Here is a 12,307-nt window from a genome sequence, read left to right as displayed (position 1 = left end):
CTCGCTGTGAGGCGAGAGCGCTAACCACTGCGCCACCGTGCAGCGCCTTATTGGAAACCCGTCAGTAAAAATGTCTTAAAACGAGGATGTTTTTAGAGGAGTTTATGAGCTGCTTCAAAGGCTTCACGTGTTCTTATTGACACAAACAGGAGCAGCAGTCAGCCATGGGAAGATGCATGAACGTGAACATGTTTGGGTGCAGATACACACCGATCTGTGTACACTCCATCTCAACAACGGCTCCAGCACTGCTTAAGATCGCTCCAGAAACTCCTGGAAAATGAGGAGAAGAGAAGCAGAACATGTGTGGTTTTACAGACTCACAGTGTGGTGTTCATCAAACTGTGGCAAAAATAACAACAACTTTAGATTTAAAGCCCATTGAGGCTGCTGTCATACTGGGACAGTCCTGCAGTTGGTCTGAACAGTGGTGCTGATTAATGACCCCCCTAAATGCTTCGACTACAGTGAAAGAGAAGCTGCATCGGCTGACTCAGAAACAGACGGGAAATAAAAAAGATAACCGTGGAGTTTATTATGGATGAAGCCGATCTCTACGCAGCAGAACAGTCTATTGTTCTAAATTAAAAAGAAAAAAAACTCTTTATGCTGAGAAGTACTCCAATGTTGTACAATAAATGTTTACAAAGAATAATGGGAAGTGTTTTTGATGAGTATGCACTTTCTTTGGCCGCTGGGGTGGGGTGGGATGGAAAAGGGGGAGTCTCCGTATTCATAGATTCGCCATGTCTCCAGTCCCCAACCCTTGTGAATAAGCGGAATACTGTATGTAAAGAGTTTAATATTCTTTGCAAGAAGATTGTGGGGGGTGAAGAACAATCCAGCCAAAAAGAGTAGAAAACTTTCAGTTTGGATCTTGAGTCGGGAAACGTGCTGGTCGGACACTTCCTGTTGTTGTGGGAATTTATTTTTTTTAATTTAACCATTATTTAACCAGGAAAAAAATCCCATTGAGATCCGTTGATCTCTTCTTCAAGGGAGTCCTGTAATTTTCCACTAATCAATGGGTTACATCGTGTGACGACAGAGGCTCCGCCCTCATGGGTCCATTTTATCTTTCTATGGACCTATAACCAATAGGGGATCAGAAATGGCACCAGTCGGTCCTGCTTTACAGGACCATTGTGTAAAGGAAATACTCAAAAGTCCAATCCATCCCGGTCCAGTTCGGTCTGACACACTATGTGGAAACAAACCATAAGGTTCTTTGCAGCTAAACAGAGTACCTCGATCTTAACTGGATCAGAGTGGTCTGGTTTGGTCCACTCCAAAGCTCAGATGAGCTTTCATACTGGCTAAATCAGGAGTCTCAAACTGGCGGCCCGCAGGCCATTTGCAGCCCCAATATTTTGCGGCCCTAACATTAGTATAAAAGTTTAATGTCCACTAAGCAATATCTTCTGCATGTCCACGCTTCTTGGATGATAGCTTTGAATTTGCTTTATGCTTAAAACCTTTTATTTGCTATTGTCGTTGGATCTGGTCGTCAGAAAAGTCCTTAGAAACAGTTTCTAACGTTGTCATCTCCTGTCGTTTCACAGGTCACGCAGAAGATATTGCTTAGTACTACATAGACATGAACAAATGTTCAATAAACTTGTTCCGTAGATATAGATAATGGACGCAAAAACATATGTTTGGCACAAATGGAACGCCATACGGCCCAGCCTCAGCCAGACTCTGGCTTCAGTGGAGCCGAGGTCAACTGGGTTTGAGAATGCTGGGCTAAGAACTCTGGTTCAGACCAGAAGAAGACCAAACACGCTGGGTGTGGCCTTTAACTTCAGTTTGTAGGATCAGAAACAAAACACTCAGGAGAACACATGACGGATGCTGATGAATACCGTTACACGCTTCCACGATCCCAGAAAACACAGTGAGGACACTTACCTGTGTTGAGGTCAAAGGTCGAATTGGAAGCGTTGACGATGACATCACAGGACTCCTTGGTGATGTCGCCTGAGGACACCTCCAATGTGAGCTGGCCCAGCTGCATGCGGTACACGCCGAGGGAGGGGGAGGAGACCGCACTGAAGGATGATGAACCGGATCCTGATCCAGATCCAGATCCTGATCCTGATTCAGATCCTAATCCAAATCCATAATCTAGCCCTGATTCCAATTTTGGTTCCAGTGCTCTTCCTGATGCTAACACAAACACAAAACAAGGATGTCAAGCTGTGTGTGGTTAACCTGAATGTTCTGAAGAACAGTCATACAAACACAACTTTAAATATCCTTCAATATTATAAGTTGACTTAGTGCTTGACATAGAATTTACTGGCTCTGTCATGATGTGTTGTTCTTTTTTCCTTGTAGGCAGTGAAGTTTTACACTCTTGAGGCGTGAGACCCAGGATGCTGAGAACCAGAGGGACTGATGTCCTCAGTGGAGATGAGTGATACACTTCTATTAATGCTGCCCAAGTTTCTCTTTCTAATCTAAAAGTCTTCAAAGTTACTTCCAGGGGGACATTGAAGCTCTTGTGATATTTTAAACCTGGAGTGGTTGAAAGCTCATCACTGTGTGAGCTCGTCTTAAACAGCTTGCACTCAAAATGAAAGTGTAAATGTGCCTCAAATGATCCAACAGGAGTCAGGATTTCTGACTGATGGATCGTCTTCTTACCAAAGAACTCCTCTGACTGTCCGAGCGGCTGAGCTGCAGCTGCAAGTTCCTGCTGGATGTTTCCTGAATCCATCGGAATAGAAAACTCCTGAGTGAAACACTGAGAGAAAATAAAGATTTATGTGAGTTTGAGGTTCTCACATTGCAAAGGATTATGGGTTGTGCAATCCAACAAAAAAGATAATTAAGTTTCATTCTTTCAGGTTGTTTTAACTCACTGAAGAAAAACTTCTAAGTCGCTGAAATATCAGCATGCAAATATGAAGGAAGATGATTTATTTTTTATTTTATTTTCGTTTCGTTGCGCTGAAGGATGTGTTGATGACATCATCACATCCACAGAGTAAATCTACATCTGCTCAAAACTCCTCCCCTTTCATTGAGCATTTTGATCTTCAACTCTTCAATCCACCCACAAACTCAGCGCTGACCTGCACGCTGCTTCTGTCGCTGGGGTGCACAACTATGACCACATTCCTCAGAAAGTGGGGCCGACTCCTGCGTCCAAAAGACTCGATCTCCCTCCGCAGGATACTGGCGACCAAAGCTCTCGGGAAGCCTAGGTTTCCCGTCCCAATGGCGGGAAAGGTCAGCGACGCCATCTGAAGCTTCTCTGCTTCTTCCAGACAGAAGCTGATGATGGAAACAAACTCCTGACAGGAAGCAAAGGCACAGAGGATGGTATGGGTTAGAATGAAGAAGTGGGAGCTGGGAGACGGGGCTGAAGGTGGATGCCACTATTACCCCAACATGTGGGGGTAGGATGTACGGTTGTATTGGTTTACTAACAATAACTGGGATCAAGAAGCAGTCGGATTTTGTAATAAATTGAATTTAAAATATATATTATGTATCAATATAAAGGCAGAAAATGAAGCAGTGACTTTCCTTTTCTGTTTTTATTGGTACTTTTAAAAAGTTGATTGTTTTGCCGTCATATTAAACGTTTACCTTGTTTCTTCCTCTTTGAAAACAGGATTTTTTTTTTTTAGTCTTTTCACTTTTAAGTCCAAACTAGTGCTGTCAATCGAATAAAAAATGTATCAGATTAATCACACTTTTGGATTGTGATTATGATTAATTTTAATGTTTTACTGGATAAATTTTATATGACAATATGCAGGTTTTGAACAAAAACAGGCCAAAAAAGAAACATTTTCCTTTCTTTTTGTTGTCTGACATTTTTAACTTTATAGAGTATTAACTCAGATATCCCAGAAGTGTCATTTCTGTTCACAAAAATACTTCTACTGTAGCCTTAGTAGAATTCTTTAGACTTTGATGTCTGCGAGATTACTCCAAAAAAACTCCAAGGTACTGACATACCGTCATAGAAAACAAACATTGTGTTTGTCGATTCTGATTGGCTGCTGGGTGTGAATGCGCACCTTAAAAGGAAATTCCAGTCACACAGCCCAAATGTTCTATATCACTGCACAGGTTGCTTTGAAATAAAACTTTCTTTCATCTTCTGGTCAAAAAGAAGCAGTAAGAGATAAACTTTCTCTCTGAACCGCTGCTTTATTTACTCCATCGTGACGATCCTTTGCCGTCGAGGTCTGCATCACTTCAGCTGGCACAGCGACTTTTTATCATGTTACCGTGACAACGGACCGCCCCACAAATCAAAAAGTCAGCTTTGAGTGTAAATGCGATTGAAACCGAGAATATAAAAGAATAAAATAGTAAAACTGATTGGATATTTATTGTGTGATTGCTTGGTAAGCATTCACACTCTAGTGATTCTCCTGCTCCGATCTGTACGTTTTTTGGCACGTTGAAACTCAAACACACTTTCAGTAATTTCAGCAATCTTGGTATCAAACATTCAGCTCGTTCAGGACATTACTCCTCTAATTTTTAATATTCATAAACTTTATTGTTTTTGAAATGTTGAGAAAAATATGCCCCATAGGAAATGAATAGGAAAGTCTACAAATTTACCATTTTAAGTATATTAACAAGTATTTAAATATATGCATTGACTACGTTTTCTTTTTTTTCTAGTAATTTTCGAAAAAATGTAGAGTTTAGCTTCTATTTTAGCAACATGCTAAAATTTTTGACTAATTTAGTTAACTAAGGAATTTTAGGCTGTTTTGTAGTTCAGCTAGTATTTAAGGAACAATCTAGCTTCCCACTAAGGTTTTTTGGGGCTAATTTGGAGTTTAGATCATATTCAAGCAACACACTAAATATCTTTTGCAAATTAACATGTATTAAGTAAGGAATAATACCCGACGAAGTGTGCGTTATGAGAAATTAACGCACGACGCGGAGGCCTAAACCGTCCGACGCGAAGCGGAGGACGGTTTAGGCCTCCGCTTATACCATGGTCATTTACAAAATAAATAAACATTTAATCAATATTTAGTACTTTATTCTTGTTATTTCTTTGGTTTAGCTCATTTTTTCACAAAAAAGCGGACTATTTGATCCGTGATGCGGTTTGTTGTCACGGTGACATGAAACACGGCATGAAGCCGGAAGCCGTTACAGACCTCAGCTGCAGCGGTAAAGTGTCGCTGTTTTGAAAGAAAGACCCGGACAAATTAGGATATTTTTCTTCTTTTTCTGACCTTAATCCTTCAGTGAGCAGCTAGAACATAATCAGCTTCTGTCTGTGTTTCATTTCACGGCAGGTTCGTTCTTCTGAGCTGCTCTAAAATGAGAAACTCCCTCTTGTGGTGAAACAGAAGACTACACCTTTCATGTCGAGTGGTGTTTTATTAGAAGGAGAATAACTAATTTGTCAATATTAATTTACCTTACAAAAGGAGAGGAATATAAATGCTGGTCGCTACAATAAGTTGAATAAAGCATCAGTTCAGAGAGAAAGTTTATCCATTACTGCTTGTTTTGTCCAGACGATGAAGGAAAAATGTGTTTTAAAGAAGCCTGCGCAGTGATATTGAACGTTTGGTCTGTGTGACCGGAACTTCTTTTTTAGGTGTGGTTTATCACTTTTTAATCCACACCCAGCAGCCAATCAGAATCGAGTATTCATCCAGACCATGGTATAAGGATTTAAGCAATTTAACATTTTCAGAAATTCAGGTCAATTTCAGTGCTCTTTCATAGTTCTTTAATGAAATTTCCAGTATTTTAGCAAATAAAACATTTTGCAAAAAGCTTTGGCATTTTAAGTGAATCCCTTCAGCAAAAAGCATTCACACTAAAGTTATCAGAGAATGCAACTCTTCTAGTTCCTTTTGTAAGTGACCATGGTATTAGTGGGAAAAACCTAGATGAAGTGTTCTTTGACAGAATTTAAGGCACGCTGTGGAAGCAGGAGACGGAAGTGTGATTAGTTTGCATTAATAAATACTAACGCGTTCATTATTTTTTGGAATTTATCGTGTGTGAAGGCGTTAACATTGACCACCCTAGTTTAAACACAGATGAACACTGTGAGCTTAGAACTGTGCTGAGGAAGCAAAGAGTGATGGAAATGTCTGAAAACACGTCCATCATGTTACTGTGACAGACACGTTGTAGTTTTATTCTAAAGATTTTTGTTTAACTGTGAGAGGATCTGAGTTCTTTCCTTCACCTTCTCTGCCTGGCCATGCCCGTTGTCCCAACAAGGGCAGACGGCGTGAAACACTCTCCGACAGCTGAGTCTGAAGCCGTCTGTGATGAGAACCGTCCCAAACGGCACAGAAGACACTCCTGGTTTGGGGCGGATGGCGACCTGCAGGTTGTGGCCGGCTGCCTGCAAGATGGCTTTGGACACGGCTCCACGAGTTAGGTCCAAGTTTTCTGAGATGGTGTTGACGATGACATCAGTCTGTAGAGAAACAACACATCCTGTTACAACTCCAAACATGATAAAGACTAGAGGATGACACGGGAGTGGATTTTCACTCCTGTCCCGCCCCGCTCCCACAGAGAGAAACACGTGTCTTGAATTGTCAGCCCTTGGTGAGCTTCCGCTCCCGTCCCGCTCGCGTCAGAATTCAATCCCGTCCCAGTCCCGTGATTAACGGAAGAAACAACTCCCATCCCACGGGAATCCCACAGGAATCCCGTGACCCGCGGGATTCCCGAGAAAATGTCAGCCTCTAATACAGACCACCTGCTCCCCATGCGTGGTGCGTGTGCCGAGTAACAAGATGCAGAAAACTGAGTAAGTGTTTTTACCTGTGTTAAAATAAATCTTTTAGCAAGTATTGTTTTGCTTTACATTTGTCCTCTGCTCACTGATCATCTCATTTCTAATGTGCTTACCACCGGCTACGGTGGCCCTTTAGGTTCAGTTATTTCAGTTTCAGAGCAGATCATATTCAGACTGAGGAATCTCAGAGCGAACCGAAGTTCAGTCCGATTTGAAATGAGCCAAGACCACCTCGAAAGATGGGTCAGAGAGCGGTTCCAGGTCCTGTTTCAGACCGAAACATTGTTCCACATTATCGGGAAACAAACTCTGGATCTCTTTAAGCGGACTAAATGTGTCCAGTCTGAATACAGCCTTGGCTCTGAATAAAATAAAAAAACAAAGCTTGAATTGCATTGAATGAATTGAATTCTAACAATTATAGTTTGTGCTTGGTGTTATGTTTTTCTTGCATTTCTTGTCAGGCTCTTTCAGACAACATTATATAAACAAACTGGAATGAGTTTTATCTTGCAGAGAGTTGGCAGCTTTTATCCTGTACTCACAGTTTGGTCCTCAATGTTTCCTTGAATCAAAGAGATGTTTGGCCCTGTGGTCTGCTCCTCCATCCTCCTCCGCCTGCAGCACCAAAGAAATGGGGAACAGTCACTCTGTTAGGCACTTTATGTCAGACATTTTGGTTTTTTGTTCCTCAAAGGACAAAACATACAGAATGTAGCTTTAAAGTTTATAAAGACACGAGAAGTCCTACCCGTCATATTGTTCTTGCGTAAGGCGTCCGCTGGAGCTCTGACCTCCCCTCTTCCCAGCATGACTTTCAAAAGGCCCCACCCCTCTTCCTCTTCCTCCTCGTCCTCCAAACTGTCCATCTCTGAATGGCTGGTTGTAACCTCGACCTCTTCCTCGACCCCGTCCATATGCACTGGGAGTTAAAAATAGTTCAGGATCAGTGAACTTCAATATTTAGAAATAAATGACAAAACATCTTAACATAGCAGCCTAAGACAGAGACCTTGACAGGAGACAGAAGGGGTATCTAGTGGGACCAAGGCTTCATGAGCGACTGCCTTGCTTGTTTAGCAGCTAACCCTTTTTCAGTAATTACTGATTAGCTGGATTGAGGATTGATCAAATATCACATTGATCCTATTTATTACTACACCAGAAAGATATATGAGTTCTTATTAGAAAAGTATATGATGCCTCTTTGGTTGATCCACTAAAACTCTATAAACCAATTTTACACAAAATAGTCAATATTTCACTAATATGATAGAAATGAGTCTGGTTAGGTTTTTAAATGTAACAATGAAAGATAGTGTTGCCTTTAAGAAATCAAAGACATTAATGGATAGTTGATAAGGTTGACCGATCAGTGTTTCTAACATTCCTTCCTGCCATTGTTCATGTAGCATCTGCTGGTTTACTAGGTCTCAGTGTCAAACATGGAATCCCTGAAAAAGCAGGTATGTGGCTTTGTACAGTTGTGCTCATAAGTTTACATAACCTGTAAAAAATTATGATTTCTTAGTCCTTTTTAATAGATTATGAATGATAACGCAAAAACTTTTTTACGGCAGTGGTTGGGTGAAGCCATTAAAGACTCTATCCACATACACATTTACACACTGGTGGCGGCTCCGCTGACCAATACTGGAGCAACCTACCATCAACACAAGGTGGGGTTCAGTGTCTTACCCAGGATGCTTCCCACGTGGGCGACAAGGCAAGAATTGAACCTGCAACCTTCCAATCAGAGGTTGACCACTCTACAGCTGCACCGCAAGATGACATATCTCAACCCTACCCAGTTTGTTCTATGGACCTAAAACCAATGGGAAACCAAAAATGGTACAGTTCGGTCCGACTTAAGGGGTCCGTTTTATAACGGAAATGCACAAAATACCTGACCAGACCGGACCAGGCTGAACGATTCAGTGGAAACGAGGCATTATTGCCAAAATATTCTGTTTAGCCTTTTTAGATAAAAATGAGAACAGAAATTTCCCAATTGACCTTGCTCAATAAAGTACATACCCTGATGACTTTGTTCTGAAAACACGCACACAATCTGATACAAATGAAAGGCAGCTAAAGGTAATCATCCTCAGCTGTGACTTGTTTGCCTGAAATCAATGCGTGTAAACAAAAGGTCTTGGGGGTTCTGGCCTAAAACAAACCCTTGAATCCTTCATTCAGTGCTGCACTGACATTTCTGGATTCTGACCCATCGGGAAAGCTATGTCAGAAGATCTACGGGAAAAGGTAACTAAACTATACAAAACAGAAAAGGGATATATTGAGATATCCAAGGTACCTCAAATGCCTGTCAGCAGTGTTCAAACATTGATCGAGAAGTGGTAAATGAGGGGTTCTGTTGAAACCAAACCCCGATCACAAAAATTGTTGTCATAACTTCCAGAAAAATTGCTAGGGATGCAAAGAAAAACTCCCAGATAAGTTCAGCTGTGATCTAGGACTCCCTGGATAACTGTGGTGTGAATGTTTCAATATGTACCATAGGGAGGCACATGAAGAAAAAAATGACTATATGGTTGAGTCACCAGAAGAAAGACTTTGTGCAAATGCCACAAAATACCTTGCTTACAATATGCCAAACAGCACAGAGACAAACCTCCAAACTTCTGGAACAAAGTCATTTAAAGTGACGAGACCAAGATTGAACTTTTAGGCAACAAACGCTACATTTAGAGTCAAGAGTCAACCAGCCCTATGATGAAAATAATACTATTCCTACTGTGAAACACGGAGGTGGATCGCTGATGGTTGGGGAGTTACAAAGGCACAGGAAACTTGGTCAAAATTAATGGCTAGATAGATACAACACATTACCAGACGATACTGAAGAAAACTTGCATTCTTCAGCTCGGAGGCTGCACATACAGTTGGACATTTCAGCATGACAATAATCCAAAATACAAGGCCAAGTCCACCTGTCATTGGTTACAACAGAACAAGGTGAAGATTCTGGAGTGGCTTTCTGAGTCTCCTGACCTCAATATTATTGATCTGCTCTGGGGAGAGCTCAAATTGTTATTGATTTAAAAGAAGGCAATTCAAAGTATGAACTGATTTGATTTGTGTATTTTGGGAAGTTCATGTTGTCAGAGTGATTTAAAAGTGTGAAAATTGATGTTTAACTATTAATGGCTTAATCCAACCACTAACCATGAGTGGAAAAAAAAAAGTGTTTTGTGTTATCATTCATATTCTCTAAAACATAGCCAAGAATTCATAATTTCTTACAGGGTTTGTAAATGTTTTAGCACAACTGCATGGAAAGGGATTAGATTAAATTGGGGTTTCACTTATTTCCATGCAAATTTTAAACTAAATTACAGGCGACATATTAAAATGTTAACTTCCGAGAAAACTTGCAAAACTCCCCCATCAGGAAGACGTTCCTTCTCTACTTGATATCAGCAAGCTGTGCAATTTTATCATTGGAACTCAAAGGTTGCTCTGCTTTGTTTACAGATTGAACTTCCTTTTTTTTTTAATTTTAACTTGTCCTGTCCAAAGCTGAGCAAACAGATAAAGCGGAAAGACTCTTGCGTTGAACATATTTACTGTTCCAACTAGGAATGTCCCGATCAGGTTTTTTGGGCCCGATCCGATTCAGAGTGATTTAATTTTGTGGATTTGCCGATACAGAGTCCCGAACCGATACTTTTGTAACACATTTAAAACATAAACAAATTAAATGAACTGATTCGTGTTGTTCCTTATTTATATTTCATTAACCTTCTTTTATCATTAAATCCTTAAATAGCACTCTTCTGTGAAGTAGCTTCAATAAACAAGAAAAAATAGAGCAAATATAAACGAGAAAAAAAAATTACTATTTACTTGTTATATAAGTGATAATTAGTCATGTGAGAAAGTTTATTGACTTTAGCTTTAATATCTTTAGAGCTATTGAACATTTTTGACCAAATGTGATTCCTGTCCTCATTTAGAATTCTTAAAAATAAATGACGACCTTTGCATGAATTCCATGACGAGTGTTCATGAATAGCTGACATCATTAGAAACATTTATTTATTTTTTTTGTTTGTTTGGTTTTTTTGTTCAGGATCACATGCTTGACCGGGGCGAGCAGCAAATTTGCTGCACAGTGAAAGGGGCTATCAGTTTGTGGCTTGGAGGTTGGGGAGCTCTTATTTAATGGAAACAGCCAGCATTTCGATAAACAACACTTACAATGTCCATTTTTGATTCAGAGGTCTTAATCATGCGTCAATGTGTGACTTGGGAATGAAAATGTGGTGATTTGGTAAAATGTAGACATTATTTTTTATTACTGAAGTACTGAAATTGGCACATATTAGGAACCGAAACCAAAGAAATGTTGTGGCACTGGAGCCACATAAATCCCAAGCCAGGGCCCCCAAGGGGAACCAACCCCCAACGCTCCAGGCAACCACCCAACCTACGGGAAATCCACGAGATAGCAGGGCACAGTCCACACACACTCGCCCAAGGGAAGGACATCCAAGAGAAGTGGGGGGTCTCCGAAGAGTGCGGTAAACATTGCCCAACCAGGCTCACCCACTGATGGAATGTAGGAGAGACCCAGCGCTTGAGGGCAAGGACCAGAACCCGCACCACTAAGACATGGACACTCCCAGGTTCCGATGTGATGTGATCCCCTGCACATGGTCATGCCATCCCCCAAGAGACACAGCCGCCGGGCCGAGGCCCTGATTCCCTCAGCCAGAGGTGGGTTAAAGGGTAGAAGATCACAAGTCTCACCTTCCTTGCGTAATTTATGTGTGTCTGTGCTTGTGTGAGTGTGCATTACAGTGTATATGCGTTGGAGCGTTTGTTTTTGAGCCATTAAAGGTGTGTGTAATAAAGGATGCAGTTGAAATTGGCAAGTAGGACAATGAGAGGACATCTCCTGATTGTTCACAGTGATGTCAAAACAGCCCCTACCAAGGATCCTGTCTAAAGTGGGGGGGTCTATGCGGAAACCACAAGACCACTGCCAAGGAGTTCCCCCTCCACAACGTTCATCGCAAGCCCACCCCCCCTAATCACCCTAAATAAGTGGTTGTGGAAGAAAGGAGGGTGGCTCGGAGGCAGCTGCCAAACTAAACTCAGATTGGTGAAACAACCGCCCCCGTCCCAGGACTGAGGCAAAGTCTCCCCTGCCCAGTGGCCCCTTGGCATTAACAGCCATCCCCCAAGGTTCCACAACCCCTAAAGAGAGAGAAGAGCCAAGAAGGAGCCAGTCTCAGGGGCAAACCCCAATCCTCGCCCCTAAGCACTGCCCCTATGGATGCGCCAGTCGGGCCCCCACCGATTGCCTCAGTGGAGACCGCAACCCGCCAAACCTTCCAGGTCCCCTATCAATGTGGAATGCAGTATTGATATAACATTTGTTGAAAATAAACGATTTTTATTTTTCATTACCCTGAAGGCTTGGAGTCCTTGTTGCTCCTCTGCTGGGGGATTGTCACGACCGGTCCGAGGTCACTGAACTCCTTGCTAACCGCCGTGGCCAAGACTTTGATG

At 41.6% G+C, this 12,307-nt stretch overlaps 1 protein-coding gene across 1 annotated transcript; it reads right to left on the bottom strand.

Annotated features, from left to right (window-relative positions):
* Positions 1 to 147: 147 nt before the first annotated feature.
* Positions 148 to 12,301, bottom strand: LOC112138585 (protein mono-ADP-ribosyltransferase PARP14; the record flags this gene model as incomplete). The annotated part of the gene is made up of 8 exons (XM_024261142.2): positions 12,206 to 12,301; positions 7,518 to 7,688; positions 7,312 to 7,384; positions 6,203 to 6,439; positions 3,081 to 3,302; positions 2,650 to 2,749; positions 1,912 to 2,169; positions 148 to 273 (listed from the first exon to the last, which is right to left on the bottom strand). Coding segments are annotated over exons 3-8 (1,006 nt in total), but the record flags the coding sequence as incomplete, so codon positions are not given.
* Positions 12,302 to 12,307: the final 6 nt, after the last annotated feature.

This window comes from Oryzias melastigma, unplaced genomic scaffold, assembly GCF_002922805.2.
Source record: "Oryzias melastigma strain HK-1 unplaced genomic scaffold, ASM292280v2 sc00715, whole genome shotgun sequence".
Taxonomy (NCBI): domain Eukaryota; kingdom Metazoa; phylum Chordata; class Actinopteri; order Beloniformes; family Adrianichthyidae; genus Oryzias; species Oryzias melastigma.
The sequence above is the reverse complement of the archived record's forward strand: the minus strand, read 5'-3'. Positions and strand labels throughout refer to the sequence as shown.